This window comes from Bacillus rossius, chromosome 6 (genome assembly GCF_032445375.1).
Source record: "Bacillus rossius redtenbacheri isolate Brsri chromosome 6, Brsri_v3, whole genome shotgun sequence".
Taxonomy (NCBI): domain Eukaryota; kingdom Metazoa; phylum Arthropoda; class Insecta; order Phasmatodea; family Bacillidae; genus Bacillus; species Bacillus rossius.
In genome coordinates, this window is record NC_086334.1 from 28687299 (window position 1) to 28712640 (window position 25342).

At 39.3% G+C, this 25342-nt stretch overlaps 1 protein-coding gene and 1 long non-coding RNA gene across 3 annotated transcripts in view; one reads left to right on the forward strand and one right to left on the reverse strand.

Moving 5' to 3' along the window:
• The window catches only part of LOC134532939 (sodium- and chloride-dependent GABA transporter ine), a 71572-nt gene extending 59478 nt beyond the window's left edge, over positions 1–12094 (forward strand). The window contains exons 9-12 of the mRNA XM_063370012.1: positions 6566–6706; positions 7320–7520; positions 7683–7859; positions 10169–12094. Of these exons, the coding sequence (XP_063226082.1) occupies positions 6566–6706; positions 7320–7520; positions 7683–7859; positions 10169–10318 (669 nt within the window). The 3' untranslated portion in view covers positions 10319–12094. The remainder of the gene's footprint in view (positions 1–6565; positions 6707–7319; positions 7521–7682; positions 7860–10168) is intronic.
• LOC134532941 (uncharacterized) lies at positions 8601–23531 on the reverse strand. Of its 2 annotated transcripts, none has more exons than XR_010075220.1 (2): positions 23047–23531; positions 8601–8983 (listed from the first exon to the last, which is right to left on the reverse strand). It is a non-coding gene; the product is annotated as an uncharacterized LOC134532941 (long non-coding RNA). The 2 variants fall into 2 exon arrangements; XR_010075219.1 differs by lacking the exon at positions 23047–23531 and adding an exon at positions 20791–21014.
• Between the last annotated feature and the right edge of the window lie 1811 nt (positions 23532–25342).

Here is a 25342-nt window from a genome sequence, read left to right on the forward strand (position 1 = left end):
GCTCTCTGGCCAAACCTTTGTCCCAAAGATGCCCTCATTTATGATATGGTGCACAACCAAAATACCTGATTTGTACCTTCTGGTAAGTTTGCCTAGTATTTCATCTCATATCTTGGCATTCTCCTGTTCTAGATGACATGACCCCATTATACCTGCTAACATTGTGTCAGTAGCTATTGAGAATTTCATTTACTTGAACTGTATTTATAAATCTTGTTATGTCTGTTCATTGTGCTTCGCCCGATGGGCTGCGATTCGGTTTGCCCGTCCTAACACACATCGTCCATTCAGTCCTGCACCAACAACAACAACCTAATCTATATCACTTCCGGCCTCCACACTTCTTGGCATGGCTGCCAACCTAGAACTATTGCACACATACACTACACTCCTTCCCTCCAAGAATCATTCACCCTACTACATTAACATTTCGGTTCCTTCTGTAGACACAGAGCATAGTCATTGAATTTCTTTGGCTTTCTGACACGGGATGACCTCTGCTTCGCTGCCACTGGTGCCGTTCCCAGCCCCGGGTTCTGTTCCCTTGAGACAGGAACATCCTGTAGGGTGAACTGCAGACTCCTGTGCAGTTCGTCTGCTGGAGGCCCCCACCGCCCCTGGTCCTGTTCACGGGGTGTAGAAGCCCCCTGTATGACGGCTTGGGAATGGCTCTGCCGCTCCCTTGCCCACGGCCTGCTGGGAAAAACTCCCTCTCTTGAATGCTTTTGATCATCCAATGCAAAACCCAAAAAAGGCTCCGCACTGTCTCCTTGCGAGACCAGCTGGGCTTCTTGTTGTAAGGACGGCATTATCGCCAACCCTAGGGTTCCTTCTTGGCCAGGCCTGCTACCTCTGCTACTTCTGGATGCACCCCTGACTGAAGTGCGCCGCAGTAACTGGTCAATATGTCGTCTGGTGATCAGCCCTCTGTCCTCTTGAACCTGGTAAGTCACTGGGCCTTCCCTCCGCAACACAACCCCTGGGACCCACTTAGGGCCGGTAACATAGCTGCGAATTAGTACTGAGTCACCTTCTCGGAAGTAGCGTCCAACGTTAACCCACTTCTCCCTGGCTCCCCCATCCATCTCTTGACCTAATGAATGGGGAGACAACTTGTCGAAACATGTACGCAGTGTACGGCCCATTAAGAGCTCTGCTGGTGTTTTCCCTGTCACTGTACTGGGAGTTGTGCGCACCGCAAATAACATTCTCTGTAGTCTAGTACTCCAATCCCCTGACTTTATATTCCTCAGCTTATCCTTGACCGTCTGGACCCTCCGTTCTGCTAGCCCATTACTTGCTGGATGATATGGAGGTGCGTAACGGAAGGTGATGCCGTTCCTTTGCAAGAATGCCTTCATTTCACCCGATGTAAAGGCAGTTCCATTATCTGACACCACCATGTCCAGGATTCCATGGGTGCTAAAGATGCCTCGCAGCTCCCGTACCACAGCTGCTGATGATACTGTTGGCACCAGCTTCACCTCCGGCCATTTCGAAAACGCGTCCATCAAAATAAGGAATGTTTTCCCTTGAAACGGGCCAGCAAAATCCACGTGCAGACGAGACCGTGATTTCTGAGGGACACTCCAAGCTGCATGTGTCTTTGCCGGGGCTCTACGTTCTGACTGACAGATCTGGCAGATACTGACAACATGCTCTATTTCACTGTCAATTTTCGGCCACCAGAAGTAACTCCGTGCTACAGCCTTAGATCGCACTACACCATCATGTGATGCATGTAACCTTAGTAGCAGATCTGCTCATAATTTGTGTGGAATCACCACCCGTCTTCCCCACAGCAAACAGTCTCGATAAACTGTGATTTCCACCCTTCTATTCCAATACGGTCGAAACTGCTCCTGTGGTAACTCCTGAGGCCAGTCCTGTAACACAAACTGTTTGACCTGTTTGAGGACTGGATCTTCCATTGTGGCCTGTGCGACTGCATGAGCGTCTAAGGGTGCTTCTGGCATTTCCTCCAACATAAGTACTTCTGCCACTCTTGGAATGGGCCGGTGTTGTCGAGATTGAGTAACCGTACTTAAGGCATCTGCATGTCCAATCTGCCCCCCGGCCGGTATGTGATTGTATAGTCGTACATGCCTAACAGCAAGCTCCAGCATAGCATATGCGGTGACAAAATATCTGGAGTCGGGCGCCGTGGATCTAACAATCGCAGTAATGGTTTGTGGTCTGTTATAACTGTAAATGACCTGCCTGCCAAATACTGCTGAAATTTCGTCACCCCAAATATCACGGCCAAAGCTTCTTTATCGATTTGAGCATAGTTACGTTCACATTTCTGTAATGTGCGAGACCCAAATGCTACTGGCCGTTCCTCTCCATTGTCCATGACATGTGCCAAAACCGCACCAACTCCATATTGTGATGCATCGCAGGTTAGCACCAAGGCCGTGAAGGATCGTAATGCACCAATACACTGTCTGCCTGTAAGAGCTCCTTGGCCTTGGTAAATGCACTAACATGTTGTTCTCCCCACTCCCACGCAGCATTCTTTTCGAGGAGCCGGTGTAGTGGCTCCAGTACATTTGCCTTGTTTCCCAAAAATCTCTCATAAAAATTCAGTAACCCTAAAAATGCCTTTTACATTACAGGGCTCTGGCACATTGGAAATAGCTTTCACTTTGTCTTGCGTAGGGTGAATACCATCAGCATCTATCTTGTATCCCAAAAAGTTTACTACTGTTGATGCAATGCCTTGTTTCCCAAAAATCTCTCATAAAAATTCAGTAACCCTAAGTAGTTCTTTTACATTACAGGGCTCTGGCACATTGGAAATAGCTTTCACTTTGTCTTGCGTAGGGTGAATACCATCAGCATCTATCTTGTATCCCAAAAAGTTTACTACTGTTGATGCAAACACACATTTAGCTTTCTTTAATCGCAATCAAGCTTTTTCAATTCGAGAGACCACCTCTGTTACTCTAGCCCAATGTTTCTCTTCATTTGGACCCGCTATCAACACATCATCCAGTAGTACCACAACACCACTTACCCCGGCTAATAGGGTTTCCATCAATCTTTGAAATACTGCTGGGCCACTACTCACTCCAAACTACAACCTATGAACCCTAAACAGGCCCTTAATCGTGTTGACCGTTAGCAAATCCGCTGTTGAGTCGTCAACTCATACCTGAAGATAGGCCTCCTCCAAATCTAATTTTCTGAAGTATTTTCCTCCTGCCAATGATGCCAGTGCTTCGTTGATAGTCGGTATGGGATAACTCTCTGTCCTGCATACAGTGTTTACTGTACCCTTGTAGTATGCAGAGTAAGGGACAGGCTCATAAACTCCTCTTGTCACGAGTTTGTCAATTGACACTCCTACCTTTTCTCTGATCGCAAATGGCACTGATCGACTTTTCCTAAAAATAGGCTTGGCTTCGTCTTGAAGGGTGATAGTTACTGGTGGACCATTGTACTGTCCCAGATCACCATTGTCGAACACACTAGGATATCGTAATAGTAGTTCCCGGACCCATCTGTTTTCACCTTGCACTGACTTTGACCCATTTACATCGACCTCATTCATGTTCCCTCTGCCCTCTGCCACTGTGAATATACCTTCAACTGAAATACCCAAGGGCAGAAACCAATTTCTCCCCAATAAACTGGGCCCATTACCTGCAGCTACCAACAAGGGAAGCGTCACATTTCTGTCACTGCTCACTCTCACCTCAACATTCTTAGTCCCTTTTACCGTCAACTGTTCTTGTGACCACATGCGCAAAGCAATGTTACATCTTTCCAAGACTGGCCGATCCGGCCACACCAACTTGTATGTTTCCCAGCTGATGACTGAAAAACTGGCCCCCATATCAACTTCCAGGCTGTGATTATGGCCATCAAGCCACAGGTTTACAACCATTGGTGCTCTAGTCTTCAACTCCTGGAGGTTGTACAAACTATACATTGCCAACATGCCATCTTGCTCTTGCTCCTGTAGGCCCATTGCCGTATCAGAAAGCACATGCGTCGTACTATTGTGAACTGTTCCTCGTGTCTTTTTTTGTATGTTCCTGTCTGTGTTTATCTTCTTTTTCTTTATGCATGCTCTTTCTAAGTGACCCCGTCGTGAACAGTAACGGCATACTGTTGTTACATGCCTACACGATTCTGCTGAATGGGGCCCTGAACATCGCCAACATGGCTGCTTCAGGGGAAATTCTGGAAATTGTGTCTTTGGCACTACATGCTCCATGCGCTTACTCCGGTCTGTACCTCTTTCCCCTGCCACGACATGCACCGCATTGTGGTCACCATCAAGTGGACTTACCTCTGTGCTTGCATCACTTCTTACTTGCGAGACATTCCTCCCTGCTGCCTCTGCCGCCATGGCAATGTCGACTGCCTCCTTGAAACTGAGCTTATCCTTCGCCAACAAAGTATGCTGTACCGCCCTGTCACGCACCCCACACACCAGCCGGTCCCGTAAATTTCTTTCCAAATTCGGGAAGTTACAATGTGCACTGAAACGTCTCAACTCTGTTACATACACTGCTATACTTTCCCCCTCATTTTGATCTCGTTTGAGAAACTTGTAGGTCTCCACGATCTCACTGGGCTTCGGCTCAAAGTGCGCAGTGAGCTTCGTAAACACTTCACTCAGTTGCACCGCATCAGTTCCGTTAGGCGCGATTAAACACGTGACCAAGACATAAAGCTCCGAACCACAAACTGTAAAAAACACCGCACGCTTTGCGTCGTCAGTCTCAATTTTATTTGCAATGAAATAAAACTGAATTTGTTCTCGATATGAGCTCCACGTGTCCCGACCCGCCACGAATTCCCCAATCGCTCCGATGGTAGCCATACTTGCTACAGCGCCAGTATTATTATTCTCACCCGCACACCTACAAAATATCCTCGTCGCCACTGTTATGTCTGTTCATTGTGCTTCGCCTGATGGGCTGCGATTCGGTTTGCCCGTCCTAACACACATCGGCCATTCGGTCCTGCACCAACAACAACCTAATTTATATCACTTCCGGCCTCCACACTTCTTGGCATGGCTGCCAACCTAGAACTATTGCACACATACACTACAAATCTATAATAGCTTTAACTTAAAAATGTATCTTGTTTTTTTCCCTCACTGCAAATTATCGCTCTACAATATTAAACTAAAGGCCTGTGCAAATACTAGTTTATTGATGCAAAGCGAATTTCAAATAAAATGTTTAAAATATTTTCTTAGTCATTTAAATTGTGGATTTTGTTCTATGTATTACACATATTTTACAAACTACAGGATTGAATTAAAAAATAATTATCATTTAACATTTTTAATGTTTGAACTGATTAAGTAAATAACCAATTGGGCCTTATATATAAAATAATTTAATAAAAAATTATAAAATAACCATAATATAGTATTACTATTGAGCATTCATAAAAGCAAACAGAGTGCCTTTTTTTTTAAGTAACCAACTTTATTCAAGCAAACCATATACAACATAAAAAATATATATATTTTCATGAGCGAATCATAGGCTTGCAATATTTTAAAGCTTTGCAACAAACGCGAAGCTTCACATCAGACACGAAGCTTTGCATCACAACCGAAGCTTCAAATAAAATGATTAGGAAATTTCCTGGTAAAGTCAAATAAAATATTTTAAGAGCTTTGATTAATTCGCTTATTTGAAGCTTGGCACAGGCCTAGGAATCTATAATTCGATGTGTGAGCAAAAAATACTACTTGTTTTCTGCTTTGTGCATCAAAAATACTACTTGTTTTCTGCTTTGTGCATCTTCCCTTCCACAGGCTTATCAGCAAGATGGAGGGCAGAGTCCAGATGGGAACTGTCCACATTTATACATGAATTCAAAACAATGTGAAAATACTCACGAGTTCTGCCAGCCTAGCATAACAATGTTCACTCTTTATTAAGCCAGAAATACTTTTTTTTTAAAGTGTCACGCTTCTGTTTTTGATGCAAACTTTTGTCATTTTCCCAGATTATTTTAAATATTTGTTTGTATGTAAACTGTTTTAAGTTGAACCCAAGTTAGCATATATATTTTGTTAAGTCTTTTTTATTTTTGTGTGGTTTAAATTCTTCATGTTTGTAAGATCTAACATCCTTTACATTTTGAAGCCTGCCTTACCTTCTGCCAAAACTTAAGCGACGATTTGGAAACATCCTTAATACTTTGGCCTAGTACTTTAGCAACAGGACAACATTTTTAACATAGGGTAGAATTAGAACTTTTTTTATGGCTACTTACAAGTCGCCTTTTTTCTTCAAAAATATTAAACATACTCCATACCCCCAGGTTGGGTTTCTCCCCCTCCCCCCCCCCCCCCAATTCTCTTTACAAAACTATCATTTGGCGCCCTTACTTGACCCGTGACCGAAACAGACCAGTTATTTTTTATTGCATGTCATATCATACTCTTTTCATCCAAGTGAGTTATGTAAAGGGAGATTGCAATATGATATCTATTTCCTATGTATGAAAATTTAACTCTGTTTATAATTGGGTCTATTACTTGTATAAAAGTACCTACTGATTGTGGTATTAATGTGTTTTCTAGTTTGCAATTGTGGAGGTGGTTGTCACATCCATTCAAGATGGCTTCCCAAACTGGATAAAGAAGAAGCTAATGTGTCACGAGATGCTGGTGTTAATTGTATGTGTTGTATCATTTCTGTTTGGACTTCCGCATATTACAGAGGTGAGATGGTAATGGAAAAAGTATTTAACAATAATAGGTTAATTATGGTGATAATTTATCAAGTTATTTGCAGCAAATATCCTTCATGAAAATATAAAGTTGATGCTTAGTAGAGTATGACTTTATGAATTTAAGTTAAACTTTTACTTTAGCAAGCATAGAAATGAGAATTTAATTTTTAGCTCTTTCTTCTGCATTGATTGTAGAAGAATCATAATTATCTCATATAGTTTCATGCATACGTAACACCACAAAAATTTTTGAGTTTTATAAGTTTAGATACAATCATTATTGTTGTTAGATAGGTAGCTTACAAACAGTTGAGTAATATGTTATTGCATTGGGTTAGGAGTTAATGACCTCAAAATTACCAAATCCTTCAGGTATAAACTGTAGAATATAGGGGGATGGAAACACAAAGTGTCAATTATCCAAAAATTAAATTAAATTAAAAAATTTTTTACAATCTAAATATTTTTTTTTTGTTTTAGCATGCAACATAAAATATTATATCCAGCATTTCATGAAAGGAAGAGTTTTATGATAAAATAGTTTTATGAACACCACAATTAATTACATACTAAATTCACAGACTTGTTTTCCACAAATATAGGGAGGAATATACTTCTTTCAACTGGTAGACCATTTTGCAGCATCAATTTCCATCATGTACCTTGCATTTTTTGAAATAATTGCCATCTCCTGGTTTTACGGAGTGCACCGCCTTGCGAAAAACGTGCAAGAGATGACGGGACGTCAACCATCCTTGTACTTCCGATTCTGTTGGTGGTTTGCAGCACCCGTTTTGATCATGGTGAGTTTTTTCAAATTGGCCAGTAGCAATATGCTTGTTATTAATGCCACATGTTGTACAATATTTGTTTGTTACTGCAGATTATTTAAATTCTCAGTACAGGTGACATGAAGTGGTTCTGATAGCAAGTGCCCTTGTAACTGTGGGTGGTTCCTACTGCAGGCTGTGTGGGTGTTCAGCCTCATCGACTACGAGCCTCCGCAGTACGACAATGGAGTCTACAAGTACCCTCTCTGGGCTGAGGCGCTTGGCTGGTTCATCGCATCATTGTCTCTGATGTGCATTCCAGCGTTTGCAGTCATTGTTTTTGTCAGGAGCGAAGGAAACACATTCATGGAGGTACATAATTACTATAAAATAATTAGACAAGATTTTATGGTTTGAATTTTGGTCCAACCAAAATAGTGATAAAATTTATATGCTGAATTTTTACAATATAATAATTTGTAATAAATTGGTCTAAAACAGAACAATAAAAAAAATTATTTGAGCATGTGTGGTTTAAACGTGATTCAATAAGAGATGCACAATAAAATAAATAAAATAATTCTGATCCATGCACTTTGGTACAATCTTTTGTCCAGAAATGTAATTCCTTGAGTTTCAAACATTCAAAGATTGCTTTTTTTTAAGATTTGAATTAGATTTTGGTTAAATTCTTCTTAACTTCATGATATAATTTTTTTCAGTACTATACTTGCGTTTCAGTGTTACGCACTGTTTTGACATGCTTTTCTGTGTTTTTTATTTTATTTTATTGCAAATCATTATATAATCTTGTGTCTAAATATTACATTGATACGGGGCCATGGCCTCCGATCTTTAATAAAGCGGGGGTTTTCGTTGAATGCTCGGAATTTAAGGGCGCCACCGTACAACGGGCACGGACCTATGAGAGACTCTTCGCCAGGGTCGTGACGTTGCCCAAGTGGGACGTGATTTTAACCCCCCTGAAGCCAGCCTAGTATTAATATCTGCCCTCTCTCTGCGTCGGGCATGCTATTTCCCTACGCCGTGGGCTCTTAGGCGTCCCACACGCCGTCACACTCGAAATGGTCACACACATTTAAAAATAGTATATACATTTAAATTTACACGCCCTTATTTATTTAGCCAACTTTGATTACACACGCACACAATTTAAACTGTAACAAACGCCCGCAGCACGAATCGGTTTAGGTGAAGTGACCAACCACGTGGTCACACATCGACTTACGTAGAATACTTAGGAAAAAAGACCAGTAATGGTCGCAACGTAATTATTAATGCAGTCCCCCGACCGAGAGGAGCTCCAAGGACTAAACGAAAAAAGATTTAAACAGAATTAACGACGAACAGAATTACTATGCAGAGATGAACAAGCAGTGAGGTCCCCGGAGTGCTGAAGCGTCTACTCTCGGTCGGTGATGGCGGAAGACTGGTGCGAGCTCTCAGCTACAAAGATCCACAATGGTGTCCTCCCGCTGAAACAAATGCAGTTAATGGTATTTGCGATTCCGTGCCACGGGGAACTAAAGTAACATGAAAAACACTCTTAAAAAATTACGTGACATTTACTGAATACTAAAAAAGGATAGTAAAAATTACAATTATTAAGGGATATATTTAAATAGTGTCTGGCTTCGGTTTCCTTCGGTGTGCTTCGTGAATGTCCGGAAGCGTTCTTATAATTAAATACACAACTCTAAATAAAAGTACATAAAAACCCTCCCAGCCGATCTGCCGTCACGTCACCCTCGGGAAAAATAAAAACTATTTACAATGATGCATTTAATTATATTTAGGGGTGCGGCGCACTGGCTCTACAGCGCCCTCTTGCCGGGCGACCAATTCACACACACACGCACGCATTCGTTAGCGGGAGGTTTGAATAGAGGGTGGTGGTTTTTGGGCCGTGGCATATCGGACTCAAAAGGGGCCACAGGCCCGAACGATGTCAACATATAAACTTATTTCACTAGAACTTTAAATTTATTTTATAAACATGTGCTTTTTTTTTGCTGTGTGACATACATCATGATACATCATGATCATTTTGCATACAGATGCAAAAACCCTGGTGCTGGTAAGGAATTGAACATAGACTATCCCACGAGATTGACATTTGGGGTGGTTGGCACTGACTAACTCTTCATCAAGTATTTATTTTATGTAAAGCATAGCTCTGCTAGTTGGATTTTAAATTTGCAGAAGTTTAATGAATTCAAAAAATATTATTTTGCTTAAGTTTTCATATTAAAAATTAGCTGTAATTTTCTTTTATAGTATGTACCTAACAGAACTTTATGGATTACAGAATTTAAACTCAAAGGTTAAAAATCAATGCTGTTGGATCTATCATATAAATATTTTTTCCAAGATAGATTCATATGCCTTTATTTTCATGTTGACCGGTAAAAGAGCCTAATTCCTAGAACTTTTCTCTGAATTTTCTTACGGAGTTCAAAAATTTTATTTTGAGTATGCAAAAATTTGTATATTATGGTGTGCAGTAAAGTCAAGTTATTATTATTATTAGCATATTTTAAGTTTATGTCCAAGCAAAAAAGTACAATTTTTTTTTTTCCAACAGCCTTGTAACAACTTTATAATTGGCTAGAGTTGCCAGGAAGGCGAGTTGTAAGGGGAGCGGGTGCCCTGTGTTGCAGAAGCTGTACAATTCAGTGAGGTCGCAGATCTTTGAGTGCGAGCAGTGCGAGACGGACAAGTGCATCCACACGGGCGCACACCCCGAGGAACTGAGGGACATGCTGGAGACGAAGCTGCCAGCATCGGTGCTGCCCTCCGGCCTGCCTTGACCCTTGACCCCTGGCGCGACCGCCCGGCATGCACGGCCGTCAACCAACCCCTTTGTGCAAGCTGCGCACCACGCATCAGACATTCATTCTTTAAACGATTTGTGCAATGGGGAATTTTGATTTAATACAATTTCTTGGACATATGCCATTGCAGTTTCGCACTCTTCGTCATGGGAAAAATTCGTAAAAGCTAAATGATATATAAAAATTTCAAACATAAACCCACAGAAAACAAGCCTAAATCAGCTTATGTCAAACAAATAAACCCGAAAGTATCATGTACAACACAATGACAACAGCACAAACGAACACATTTAAACTAAAATGTCAGACAACTTAAATATTTGTGGAAAAAAAAAATGTAGTCAATAAATAAATAATAACAGCACAGACAAGCACAGTGGGCTAACAATGATCAGACAGTGTCAACAATAATAGTAAATGCAGACAGACAGCAAAAACCTGGACAACGCAGCAAATACGAACACAACAATTGAGATGAACAAATATTATAGAATACATGACAATGACACAGTTGGTTTCCTATGACAAAACACTTGCGACATTTCAGGAACTGGCATCTGTTCCCGTCGTCAGGTACAAACAGACTGATGTTTCTTATTTTGCATCTATGAATTTTTACCATGACAAACAACACAAAACTGCAATGGCGTATGTCAAAAAAATTGTATTAAATCACATCAGAGACCCGTTCTGTTACCTCTCTCTCGCTCAGGGTCTCGGCTCAAGCTTTAGTGCCAACTTGACGGTACCGTATTAGTTTCGTGTTGGATTTCATGCCAACCAACTGGCAGTATGTGATCTGTATGTATTGCAAGTAGAAGTTATTGTATTAAGAAAGAAGATGAGTATTCAAAGTCCTGTGTGGGAAAATTTCTTAGCCACATACTTCTGTTTGAAAGCATCGTATGTAGAAAGTTTCTTCGTTGGCTACTAGAGCAGACTGTTATCTGGATGCTGCCTGTTATTGGCACATGCCTGTCTGTAGATAATGCTATTTTGTGTACCTATCTTCACCACATTCCTTTAAGGTTGAAAAAGAAATTGTCAACCAGTTTATTTTATCACGTAAGTTTTAGTCACATTTTCCCTACAAACTTTGGCAAACTTTTGTTACAGTAATGCTGGAATTGGAATCACAATACCCCGACAATCACAACATAACAGCCCAACACAATGGCCAGTTAGAAGCAGGTAACCGTGATGTCAGCCTGACGAAAACTCAACCCAACAGAAATAAGTTCAAATAAATTATCAAAAAAATAAATGTTTTTAACCCAGCCATTGTGTAACACACAAAACTAGCAATAATTACATGTTAAACATGTAGGTATGTTATTTTATAGTATATGTACTATAAAATTTGAATGAAATTATTCCTCAGGAAACTTACATTTCTTATAATAGGCCATTAATTGACCCATGTATATTTCATGTCCATCGGTAGATACAGAAGCTCATGAAGGAAGGAACCATGTGGTTCAGAAACCAACAACTTTTTCTTTTTCTATTTTTTGAACAAAACTTAATTTTATCAGTGTCACAATCAGCCCATCAAGGTTCAACACTTTGTGCAGTGAAGAGGAAAGTTTCTGAATGTATCAATTTATTTAATTTTAATAACTGTACACACAATAAAATAAATTATTTTACATCAGCTCAAGAGTGTCTTCAAGAATCTATAAATGAAAAACAATGTGATTACGTCATAAATGTTAATTCATAAGAAAATGTGAATAAAGCAATAATACCTTATGTGTTAATTTCACTTTTGACACATTTTTTTAAGTAATCTTTTTTATTTCAATTTTTTTCATAGGTTTCCTCACCTTTTGTGTATTCTGAGAGCCCAATAAATAGTTTCATGACAATTATTATATTCAATTTTGGGTGAAACATGACAGGCTTTATAGTGTATAAAGTTATAAGAGTAGTGTACAATCAGTGGCATGATAACTGGTGAGTACAGGTAACCCCTTAATGTTTTGGTGAGGGGTACAACATATAATTTGTACCACACCAAAACTGTTTTGTCACAATAATAAAAACCACATTAAATTCAACTCCAGTGGGGTTATTGATCTCGTAAATGGAAACATTTCTAATAATGATGATTGAAAAACTTGATTTGTAAACTTTTGAATATAACAATATAAGAAATAATACAGTAAGTTTTCACTTCACTTAAATCAATCCCTCATAGTTAAACTTTATAATTTTACCCTTCAGCATAGATACTGCCTGTTAAGGGGATTGGTGCAGGACAAAAAACAGTCATTCGTCAGAATTTGTTGGAAATGAGCTTAAGTGTTTCATAAATGCTTGTTTATTACTACTGTATGGCCAGCCAGCACGTATATAAGCTAGCGGGTGAGATTTGGCAAGTTAGTGGCGAGAGAGCTTCTGTGAGGGGAGGTTGTCGAATATTGCAGCTCTGAGGCCTGCCATCTAGCGGGAATCTTTCGAAGGTCTTCCACAATATCGCCTTTCTCTCTTTCTCTCTCTCTCTCTCTCTCTCTCCAACACGGACACCCAACCAGCTCTTATCTTCGCTTCCCATCTCGCCCTATCCTTCATTCTCGGATCAGGTAGCCGCCCTTCCCCGCGTAGACTTTCATGTTACTCCAGGAAACCACGACAACCTGTGAAAAATTTGTCCAAAGCTGAATTTTTGTACTGTGGTAGAGTTGACTATGCTTAATAACATACCGAAAGTTTACCGCTGTAGACCTTGTGCGTTATCACCGAAAATTTGCATTTAAGTCCTAGGTGACAGCAACTTGCATCAGTCCATTAAAATGCTACCCATTTATACAGTTTTTAATTTAGACTGTCCATAAACTTACCAAAATAATCTAGAAACTTTAATACACCCATTAATGTTAGAAAAAATTTAAATTTTTAATATATATGATATAAAGCGATTAATTCAAGACATATTTTTTTTTTATCTTTGCCACCCAGATAAAAATACGATTTACACCGATTTGAAGAGCCCAATGCGAAAAAATGTCTAAATAAATGTTTTTAATTATACTTTTAGCTTTAATATAGTATATTTATAAAGAGTCTAGCATAATTAGTTGCCTCATTAAAGCTGCCCGAGCGTTGCAGTGTACTGCGGCCGTACTGATCTTTCACGGCCGGCGGGCTTTGAAACACGCTGCGTACTGCGACACTCAATAAACTTGGTCTTATTTATGGATTACTTAAAATATATTTAATGAATATGATAGGGTGTATTCATGTTACATCTATTGAGATATACATATTATTTTTTTATATATGAATCATTTTTGATACAATAAAATTAACAATAAACAATTTCTGCTTGGAACTTGTAAATCAAAATTCTAGAGGACCTCTGGTTTTATATATGTGTGTTCGTATTTTGTTACAAAAATTTTATTATTAAAAATTATTTTAATACCAAAAAATATAATTATTTTTTATTTCTAATACATTATATTATTTTAGATCAGAACTGTGCAAAATTTTAATGTAGCCTATATTATAAAATATATATATATATTTAATTGTATGAAATTATTTTACTATATAACAATTGAAGAAAACGATACACCGTTAATGTGCTTATTGAGTTTTGTCACTTTTATAACATAATTCGGATGATAATATTATTTTTTTCCAGAAAATAAATAATACATAAGTTGTGTTGTAAAATGTATTGATAGAATTAAATATTTAGTAATTTTTTTTCTAAGTTAATTCATTGGAGTGCTGCGCCTAGCTTACTTCGTTGAATTGCTAGTGGCAAAGAGCGGTGGTGGATGTTTTTGCAAGAGTTTGACCGTATTTTATGACCCCAGCTGTGAGAGGGTGTTCGTCCCAGAAATCCTAACGGTCAAGGAAAATAGCCTCTCTCTGTAGTCACGTACGGGTCTGCTACTCGCGCAATATCGTCAGTTTATCACAACTTTCCGGGAAGTTCTATTGTTATTTATTTATAATTTAGAAATTAAAGAGTCGATCATACTAACATTTTTATCTATGCAAATTGCATCCTGGAAGATTTTTATCTACGTTTGCAGCAAAAATCACTTGCAGTTAGGAAACTTTTATTCTTTCAGAGTAAAATTCAGTCTGGAATTACCATACATTAAAAACCTTAGTTTTCTGGAGCAAAAAACGTCCCAGCACGAGCGACTTTAACACTGCTGCACACACACTACGCAGCTTGAAATACATCAGTGGTCAGACTATTGTACCAGACACTCAAAATATACACATTTAAACCTTAAAAAAAAAAAGAAACACAGACAATATTTATGAAGTGATTTTGACGTTACGCTCAAAATATTTATGTAACATGTAGTCAAATTTCTATAAAAAAATATTTTTTTTTCTTACCTTTTATGATTAAAATTACCAATTTAATAATAGGACGTTTTAACTTTGAGGTGTTTATCACAGTTACCATGTAGGACATTATTTTATATTACTTTGGTGCCATAATGAGAACCGACTTAAAAAAGTATTAAAGTTATTAAATTTACGAAACATTTTTGTGGATCATTGTAGAAATTATCATTAAGGACTCAACTGCTCATTTATTGGTGTGATCACAAAGTTTCATCGGTAAACTTCTGACGTGTTACTAAGAAATGTTCATTCTACTACTGTACAAAATTTTTCCTTTGGGATAATTTTCCATGTATTAAAAATGTTTGTTTCTTAACAGCGAAATTCGTCTCGATCCGAACCTACTTCGACAACCTCGCAGTAGTATACACTACGCGGCTCGGATCGCTTTAGTAGTCAGACTAATTGTATGAGACACTTAAAAAATATACCAATTGAAAGATGAATAAATATGCAACAACGATTACTTTAAGCGATTTCCACGTTGGGCTCTTTAAGTTTATGTAAGATGTATTTATATTTCCTTAAAATTGAATGAAAGTGAATTCGTTAACTTTAATGATTTAAAAGGTCTATTTTATAGAAACATGTTAAACTTTGTGCTTTTTATCACTATCCTCAGATAGGGCAATGTTTCTAGATTATTTTGGGTTCCATACTGAGGTCTACTCCATAAACTGCATTTGCAATATCCATTATTGTGGATCGTTGCAAAAAAATTTAATTTTGGACTTAACTACTCGTTTTCGGTGTGACACACAAGGTTTGCGGCAGTACTTACACTTTTGACGTGTTACTAATAAATGTTCATTCTACTACTGTACAAATTTCGGCTTTGGGATAATTTTCTATGTATTAAAAACCTTTGTTTCTTCACAGCGAAATTCGTCCCGACCCGAGCCTACTTCTGCAACCTCGCAGTAGTATACACTACGCGGCTCGGATCGCTTTAGTGGTCAGATACATTGTACCAGGCTCTCAACAAATAAACTAATTTAAAATTTAAGAACTAAATCGTGATCGTAAATTGGCCGCCATGGTGATTTGCGAATTTATGGAGAAATAAAAGCAGTTAAAATCTTATGTAGTTTCCAAGAGACATTATTACATCACCAATCATCTTAAGTAACAGGTTTACAAAATTTCAACATATTCATTAACTAGTCAGTTTTTTTTCAAATGTGTTAGTATTAACAATCTGGACCATATCTAGTCGGTGAGGTCTGTATTGTTACAGACTATATGTATTCTGGTATTTGGATTTTGAAGCTACTTAATGATTCGCTTTCAATGTCTATTAAAATATACCTAATGCTAATTGCAGAAATATTTCTACTCGATTTCAAAATTATAATTCCTGAACATTTGTAGCGGACACATTTCAATGTAACACTCACTGATTTTCGAGTTGTGTTGAGGTTTCGCATGCCACTTCGTGTACACGAGATGGCCCCTGCTCTGGTAACAATGAGTAGGGACACCTGTATTTCGCGAATACATTTCGTGTCAAGGTATTTCACAAAATACTGTAGCTTTTTATAAGAGGAAAGGCAAATTGTGAGGGTGCAGCAGTACTGTGACCACATTCTCATTGGCCTCGTCAAGAGCGGGACGACACCTCTCACCGCTCTCAGCCAATAACCACAGGAGAAAAACTACAGCATTTTGTGAAATACCTTGACACGAAATGTATTCTCGAAATACAGGTGTCCCTAACAATGAATCATCACAACCGGTGCCGTCTGTACGAGCGTCTTCACAAGTTATCCTGAAATATGTTCTTAAATATTAATTCAAGTGAATTCTTAAAATCCTACACACCTTATCTTAAGTGTCGTAAATGAATCGTTATATTTTGTAAATCCATATAATATAGGAACCACCATGGCGCGAAGCGATGGACGCGATACGAATAATATTTTTTTTTACCAACCACTACATCAGTAAATATTTGTGGTTTCCATTCGCTATGAATTCAAGCATGTAACATTTGTACTGCTTCTTCAATTCGGCCACAGTTAAATGGGAGGCTCTGAATCCCTGAAAACTCCTTAACAAAATCAACGATGAATCACAGGCATTATAACAAACAGTTGTCACAAGTCAAGTAGCCAATGAGCAGGTGACATTTTTCGAGTCCGTAAAGGATTGACTATCGTACAGGTCATTGGCAACACGCCCTTACGCGCATGGTTAATACCCGCATGAGTAGAGTGTAAAGGCGTAAGCATGAGACACATCTTCCTCATCTAACCGCGCACACTTAGATTTAACTCAGGATAGGGTGAAAAATGTTTACTAATTTTGCAGTCCTAACAGTCACCAACGAAACGCCAGCAAAATAAATAAATAAGGCCACGAATATTGTTCGTGAATGAAGGCGAAGCTGATACTTTGGAAACGTTACCAGCATATATTAAATAATGTTTAACTATTATTTACGTAGCTTACTTCTTAAAACTGCATTCATGTAAACTGATTTTGTGTGAGACTATGTTGAGTGTTTTCTGCTACACTTATTTTTCTGAAAAAAAGTATATTGTGGCTTAATAAACTTGTTAACATTGATGCCTGTCATAAAAAAAATTCAAACGTAATCATACGGATACATGTTGAGTATAGTTTATGAATGGTTCACGCATTGCTGGAAAAAAAAAAGCATGTTTACAATTTTACACATCTTTATGTTGTCGCATCGCGTCCATCGCGTTGTACATACGCAACTCTGAAAAATAAATGTATGGTAAAAAAGCTATAATAAAATAATCTCTTATCTTTCTTTATTCTTTTTTCTAAGCGCTCTAATGGCTTTCGATAGTTTTGTTCTTTTGTGTACTATGCTTGGTGGAGGTTTCTTCGGCATTTTATTCCTGAATAAATCTCACGCTTACAACAAAAAACATCTAGCTAAATCACTGTGTTAAATAATAACAGAGAATAACCATTCAATTATACGCCGAGCTAGACCAAACACGTTCTCTTATCTACTGAAAATGAGTACGTTGACCTTCATATCAGTTTCGCGCGAAATCCCGTCTCCCCTTCGTAAACAGCAGACAGCTGAGGCAGGGTGGGAACGAGAGAAAACACTGGCTGCAAACAGTTCGGGAAACTGTCGCAAGGTGTCACTACTGTCCAGCGCGCTCCATAATTTCTCGTATCCGAGCTTGCACGCTGCTCAAACTTCTACAGCTACGTTTTTACTTTAGGTCCGACTGCAATAAGCTAAAGACTAAAATAAAGTCAATCATTCAGCCGACAGATATATTGGCGTTTGAATTACAAATGAAAACGCGAATGTTATTAAATTCGCAAATGAATATCACGCAATTTCGTAGCAGCTCATTTATTAAAATTCAAATTGTAAATACGTTAAATTAATAATGATTACAGATAAAATAATGGTCACAGTCATATCTCCCGTGTCTGAAAATTTATCTGCGAAAGTTTTACCACTGAATTCTTTATAGTTTATTAATAAAGCTTGAATTTAAAAAATTCCCGAAAATCAGCAATAACTTAATTAAAATAAAAAAATTAAAAAAATAATTTTACACCAGAATGGTTCAAATCTTCTCTAGTAGCTGAATCATTAACAAATATATTGTTTTTTTTTAATACGATGCTGGTGCACCAATCCCCTTAAGTGATTCACGCAATGAAACTTGTTTTGTTTAATACGGGCCACAGTTTCGCGAACTCTTAGAGTTCTTTCTCACGGGCAACTGAGTTGCGATCGCTCACAAGTTGCCAAGACCTGGCAACTGCAGTTGCTGTGCTCGAAAATCTTCAATGATAGTCGCTCGATTGCCGAGGAGATCCCAGTCAATATTATCCAGTGTCCACCTGTTGTAATAATATGACCACCATGCTCTTGTGATATGGATGTTGAATCCATTTGAATTGCATTGATAGTGGGTGAATGTATCTGTAGGAAGAAAAATAAATATAAAAAAAGGGAACTTTGGATGTATCCTATCAATGTTGCCAGACTGAAGGAAAGAGCCTCCTCTTTCTTATTTCCTCAACTTTTAACTGACGATTAAATTTTTGAACTACTGTAAAATGGCATTAGCAATGTTCTATGAACTGTGCCAGATTTTGAAGACTGATATTGAAGTGAAAGATATGTGTTGATGTACAAGGAACAAGTTGCAGTTACAATCTGGTATTAATTGTATAAATGGCATGAGACAATAAAATGATTCGACAAATGTGCAAAATTGAATGAGAAATAGTTAAGAAAAATATATTATCATGAGCTAAAAATATCAAGCATAATTTATGATTATTATAGCTCTATAATAACTATTTAATAGTAAATTGTTAAATTTTGTACCTCCCTTTTTTTACAAGTTTATTAGCGAAACCTACATTAGAGATTTCCCACATAGCACACATGTTTTATAGTAAAAAATTAAAAAGTTGATAAGATGCAGTTGCCCATGTCAACACACTCACTTAACTGAATTGGTTACTAGTTGATGGCAGTGGCAGGCGATTTCTGGGTGACTCAAGGGGAGAGCAACTGCAAGCAGCTATTGCTTGAGAGTTCTCCGACAGTTGCCCGTGTGAACACTCACTAAAAATTCTTATCAGGATAATGATTTAGCAATTGATAGGGACTCGCACGCAGGGGCGTAGCCAGGGGGGGTGTTTAGGGGTTCAAACACCCCCCCCCCCCCTTATCACCAAATTTTTTAATTAATTGCTTATTCATCACTCAAACAAATTTCATATTAAAATTAATAACATTTTTACCATTACAATATTTAAATTTAAGCACCGAAAACTGCTAAAATAGCACTATTTTACACCTTAAAATCCTCATTTTCCCGGGGGAGGACCCCCGAATCCCCCACTTTAATATGGGGGGCCCATGTTTCTTAACACCCCCCCATACACAAATCCTGGCTACGCCACTGCTCGCACGACACCCAGTTACCGCGATTGAGTTGCCTGGGTGAAAGGGCTTTTACGATCCTTTCAGTGTAACTTTGCATAGTGTGATAAATGGCATGCATAATGGTGTGCTCCATCTGTGTGTAGACCATGTCACCAATAAATAAACTCTTACTAGGAACCACTGTGCCTATTTCAATAGTGTTAGTAGCATCTTGGGAGTAGGGCCATCAAGATTTTATTTTACTGCATGAATTTACTTTTATAGGACAAATTACAAGTCTCTTGCTAATACAATTGATTGGATACCTTAAAAGTTATGCACAGATTATGCTTACAGTAATGGTAACATCATTTACAACCTTTATTTTTTTTTTAATGTAGGGCTTGAAATGGTAATAGGAAGGAGGCCTATCAAAATTATTTGCCTCTGGGTCCTTGGTTTCTCTCGACGGCCGTGTCTGTAGGGCTTACAACCCCGGGATACCTTTACTGCTGCATCCAAGAGAACTTACGTCATGAAGACCTAAGGTCATAAGTGTCTCGTAGCCTGTGAGTGAAGCCTGAAAGTAAACAATAAGTACCAAGAATAAAACAGATTCGTTTACTTGCATAGGCACCTGCAAACTCCATTTACATTTACTTCCAGGGACATTTTCACACTTAATTTCATACTCCAAGTGAATTTGTACTCTATAAAAATCATGGAGTTAAGAATTTTGTGAGTGGGTGTATATAATCCGGAGCCTGTTAACATGTGAAGTCAAAACGAGAATGACCACGCACCTGATGTGTTGCAAAACATTATCGAATACAATTTAGGTAAATGCAGAATGCTCAAATTTTTTGACTGGTATTCGCTGGAAAGAATTCATTTGAGCAAGTTTATCCTGCTAATGGACAGTTGCACCATTCTGCTCTTCAATCAAGGATCTAATTATATCCGCCAACAAATGAAATACAGACCATTCCTCCAAATGTTGCGCCAACACATACTAGAGCTACACAACATTCGCTCTTGTGAACTGAACACATTTTGATTTTATTTTTTTTTGCTTGCGGTTAACGGCTTTCGCCCACAACTAGAACTATATATTTATTCGAAGCTTTCTTTATCACGTTGTATCAATCAAATCTCTGCATGTAAATTAACACCCATGCCTTACCCGGGACTCGAACCCCGCAAGCCGGTGTGCATCCGACTGTGCTACGGAGGTAGGCTGATACATTTTTAATCTGCAACAATATTTTTGTTGAAATGTTAGGTACAGTTTGTTTTATTAACCTCTTGAGGCCCAACAACATTTGTCATCAAAATTACTCTAACAGTAAAGTTTGCACGAAAGAGACAACTTTTTAGTAGCAGGGAAAAATAGTGCAAAAATTCTCAACCCTACCAATATTGTAGAAAACATTTTCCTGATGTCCTCAAATGTGGACATTAGGTCATAGATGATAAAAAAACTAGATGTAAACATTGTATTTAATAATTCACATGGTTATGCTATTTCAACAAATTATGAATGCTTACAATACAAATTTATACTAAACATTGTAGAGAATGACTAAAAAATATATAGTTTACTCTGCAGCATTTCATAAATATCCGTGAAATTCTGCGAAGCAGTTTTTGTCCTTAGTGAGACACAAGAAAATTTTGCATTTCAAGCATCTTGTCCTGCTCTTTCCTTTGCAGCCTTCTCGCCTACAACGGTTTGAATTGTTTGTACCAACAACTTCGGAAAGGTGCAAAGCACCTTTTCGCCTTGATTTTTTACAGGCTAGTCCAACTACTTTCCTGCTGGCGGTTGTCTGTTCTTCTTAATCAGATTCTAAAGAGCTCTCTTCACGCTCTAAAAACTTTCCACTTATTAACTCCTCAGCCAAGAGCATTCTCAAGTCCAGAAATTGCAGGATCTTCTTTCTGCTGACACCTCGAAGCATCATGTCTTGGCGGTACAGTAGCTATGCATTGACACTAGCTAGATCAAAAAAATGAACCATTACCTTGAGAGTCCACCTTTTTGTGCGGTAGTTGTTGTGGTAATACGCTATCATTCGATTATGTAAATTGACCCCTCTCATGAAATCATTGTAACATTTTACCACATTGGGTCGACTGATTTCAATTCTCGCATGCTGTTTTTTGTCCCACCTTTTGCAGGTACCCAGAGGCTCAGCACCATGCACAGAAGACTACATCAAAATCGCTTTGCTGTCATACCACTTGGTGATTGCAATTTTGCCATCTTCTCTGGCAAAGCTGTCACAGCTCCCTCTAGGCATTTTTGCCATTTCCTTGTCAGGGATAAATGGCACTTTCGGAATTCGGTTAGTCATTATGGTTCCAGTAACAAACATTAACTTATCTAATAAATAATCCACGAGCTTGTGGGTGGTAAAAAAAAAGTCGGTATAAATGCACGATTTTGGCGGCACAGCTTGAACTAGTTGTACCACTGCACATTCACCAATGCTGAAATAACTTTCATTTGGCAAGTCCGTGAATGTGTGTCCTTTGCCCTGGTACATGCTAAAATCCAACACGAATCCTGATGGAGATGCCAATACAAAATTCTTAAAACCAACAAGATGTGGTTTTCCTTTCACAAACTGTTTCAACTGAGTCCAGCCTGTGAATTGAATCATCTGCACATCCACAGCCATGTGGACATGTCTGGGCATTTTCAAACCACTCTTTACTGAATCTAAAAGTGGTCGTACTTTCCAGTATCTGTCTTTCTTCCGGGCATCTTCTGTTAATCTGTTGTCATCAATGCATTTGATGTTCTTTCGGAACTGAAAAAATCTCTTACGTGCCATATTGTCAGCAATCATTGGTACCCTAGTACTTCTTTTCCAGAACATCTCGGCCTGTGGATATCCAAGGCATGCCATCGGGATTCCCACTCCAATTAATTTTTTAACTTCTGCACCATTAGCATTCATACTTTTTCCTGTTGCCTCAACTGAACGGATGTTTGAACATTCAGCCATTTGTGTACAAAAAATCAGCATCTATGTACTGGCTAAAACAATCACTTGGTTTCCCGTTTTGTCTGTCAGTCCCACACTTATCTTTAGAGCTCTACTGCTGAGCGAGGCCCAACTACATCCTGAGTCTGCTGTACTTCATCTTCTATTTGCATGCTAACATCTGATTCATTTTCTGAGTTCTCTGCTTCCTCCATTTACACCACTCATCCTCATCGCCAAAATAAGATATGTTTCCATTATCGATCAAGTTGAATATCTGCTCTGAAGTAAGGGGCTGTGATGCCATGATGAAAAAACACAAAATATAAAATATTAAAAAAAGTCACCATACTAAAATAACAAATATCCACTGTTTAGGCTACAAAAGCAAATACTACAACGAAACCCAATGTCCTTATATGAGGACATTTTAAAAATGAGCTTACCTTTTGTTCCAGAGTGTTGTTACAGTTAATAATCGATCTATAAAGAACAAATCACCATAGAGAATAAGTTTTGTAACAGAAAACTGCAAAATATTCAGTAAAGTTCAATAATAAAAGCGATTGAGATATCTGTTCGTAACAGAAAAAGACCACTTTTACCGGGGAAACCATCTTTTCACAGACGAGAGAGCCAAACTCCCGATCGTGCATCTTCGGGGTGTTTTTTTTTTTTTTTTTTTGGTTCATTGTAAATGTGTTGATAAAATGATACTAATGTTCAATTAGGTTAGGTTAGCTACATTATAAATACTTTAAAACATTGTGGACGGTTGATTTGGTTAGGACGTAGGCTACGGTTAGGATAACTACATTAAAATAAGGATAAGGGGGGGGGGAGAAAAAAGCGAGCATGAACTTCGGGCAACTTCATGTTTTTGGCTCTCTCGTCTGTGAAATTAAGGCTTCCTACTTGTACCGGGAACCATAGAAATTTTACATAAATATAGGTCAACCTTTTACTACCAAAATATTTTCCATAGTCTTCAATCGAGGAAACTACTTCGGAAAGCAGAAAGATAAAATTTTATTTTTTTTTGGTGGCTAAAAACAAATATCATACGAGGACAAAAATGACTTTGGGCCTCAAGAGGTTAATGAGCTGGAACAATATAAAGTCACAACCAATTGTGACACAGCAAGAAAATGGTTGCTGAACTTGCCACAAGATAGCTCATGCAGTTGCTGCCTCATCTGTGTTGATTTGTCGCGGCCTCGTCTCTGGTGAAGCTGTGGAGACGGGGTGGACGTCGCTCGGTCGTTCAGTTGTGTTGTTTGCCCGGCGCCAGCTCTTGGGTAGAGCAGCCTCACACTCTGAGGCGGGAGTGGACCGTTCGGCCCAGTGCAGCTGACCGAGGACGTGCGGACAAGGAGTAGCTAGCAGGAGGATTGGGTGTAGAAGAGAGGATGCCCGCGGTCTCACAAAGAGTCGCTAGCGGAAAGGATGGAAGTTGGAGAGAGGGATGCCCGCGGTCTCACTAAGAGTCGCTAACAGAAGATTGCCCGCGGTCTCACGAAGAGTCGCTAGCGGATGGGTGGGCAGAGAGAGGTAGAATGAGAGAGAGAGAGAAGGAAGCCCGCGGTCTCACTAAGAGTCGCTAGCAGAGGATTGCCCGCGGTCTCACAAGGAGTCGCTAGCGGATAGGTGCGAGAGAATGAGAGAGAGAAGGAAAGAGAGAAGGAAAGAGAGAAGGAAAGCCCGCGGTCTCACGAAGAGTCGCTAGCTGAGGAAAGGAAGATGAGGAATTCAAGCTAATGATACCACTTTTGACTGAGGTAATATTTATTCTCCCAGATTGGCTGGGAGAGAGGAAAGCTCACAATGATAACTATTCTCCCAGATTAGCTGGGAGATTACGCTGTCTAGGCTTGTTAGCCCGCACAATTTATACAAGTTTCTTCTAGAACCATCTGTGTTAAAGTTTTACATATTTCTATCTCTTTTGCCTGATGATGATCTTTTGCATTTTACAATATTATTTCCACATCTACTAAACATACTTCCAGCATACACTTAATAATCTACCTAAATATTTACAATAATAACATCTATAAAATAACTATGATACATTGTCTCTTTATATTTACACTGCCATCTGGTGGCGAGTGGTGGCACTACCAGGGCCATGGCTTCAGTGTTGCGCCGCGGACAGGACTGTGACCCGGGTTTTTTATTTAATAAAGAGGAGGTACGACGTCAGACGCCCCCCCCTGGAAAAGCCCGGGTCTAGGCCGTCCGCGCGCCCTCCAGCAGGCGCATGATGCCTTCTCTCCTCGTAGTTGCGAGCGTCAGGGCGGGCCCGCCGGTTCCGGACTCCCTGGGTCGCCATTCACCAGTGTGGCCAGTTCGCAGCCGGTGACATAATCTGCCAGGAACAGTGGGGGCCGGCGGCGTCGTCGGCGGTGTCTCTGGTTGTCCTCAGCTGGTTCCTCCACGTTGACCCGGAATTCGGCATCGGCTAGGGAGGCTCCATGCCCCCACCCACCTCGGGTAGGGGAGGGTGGTTCTGTTGTCTCAATGTCTTCCGGTTCTGTCACCAGGGGCTGCTCCTCTGTGGTGTTTACGCCCGCCTCTGGTGTCCCCGTGACATCAAGGATCTGAATTCGTGCTGGGTGCCTCCGGTGCTGTCGCCTCGGGGTCGTGGCAGGGGCTTCTGCAGGCCTCTCCATTCTTGTCCTTGGGCTCGGTGTTCCCTGGAACAGATGCTGCATTCCTTGGGGTGAGACAGATTGGTGGTTG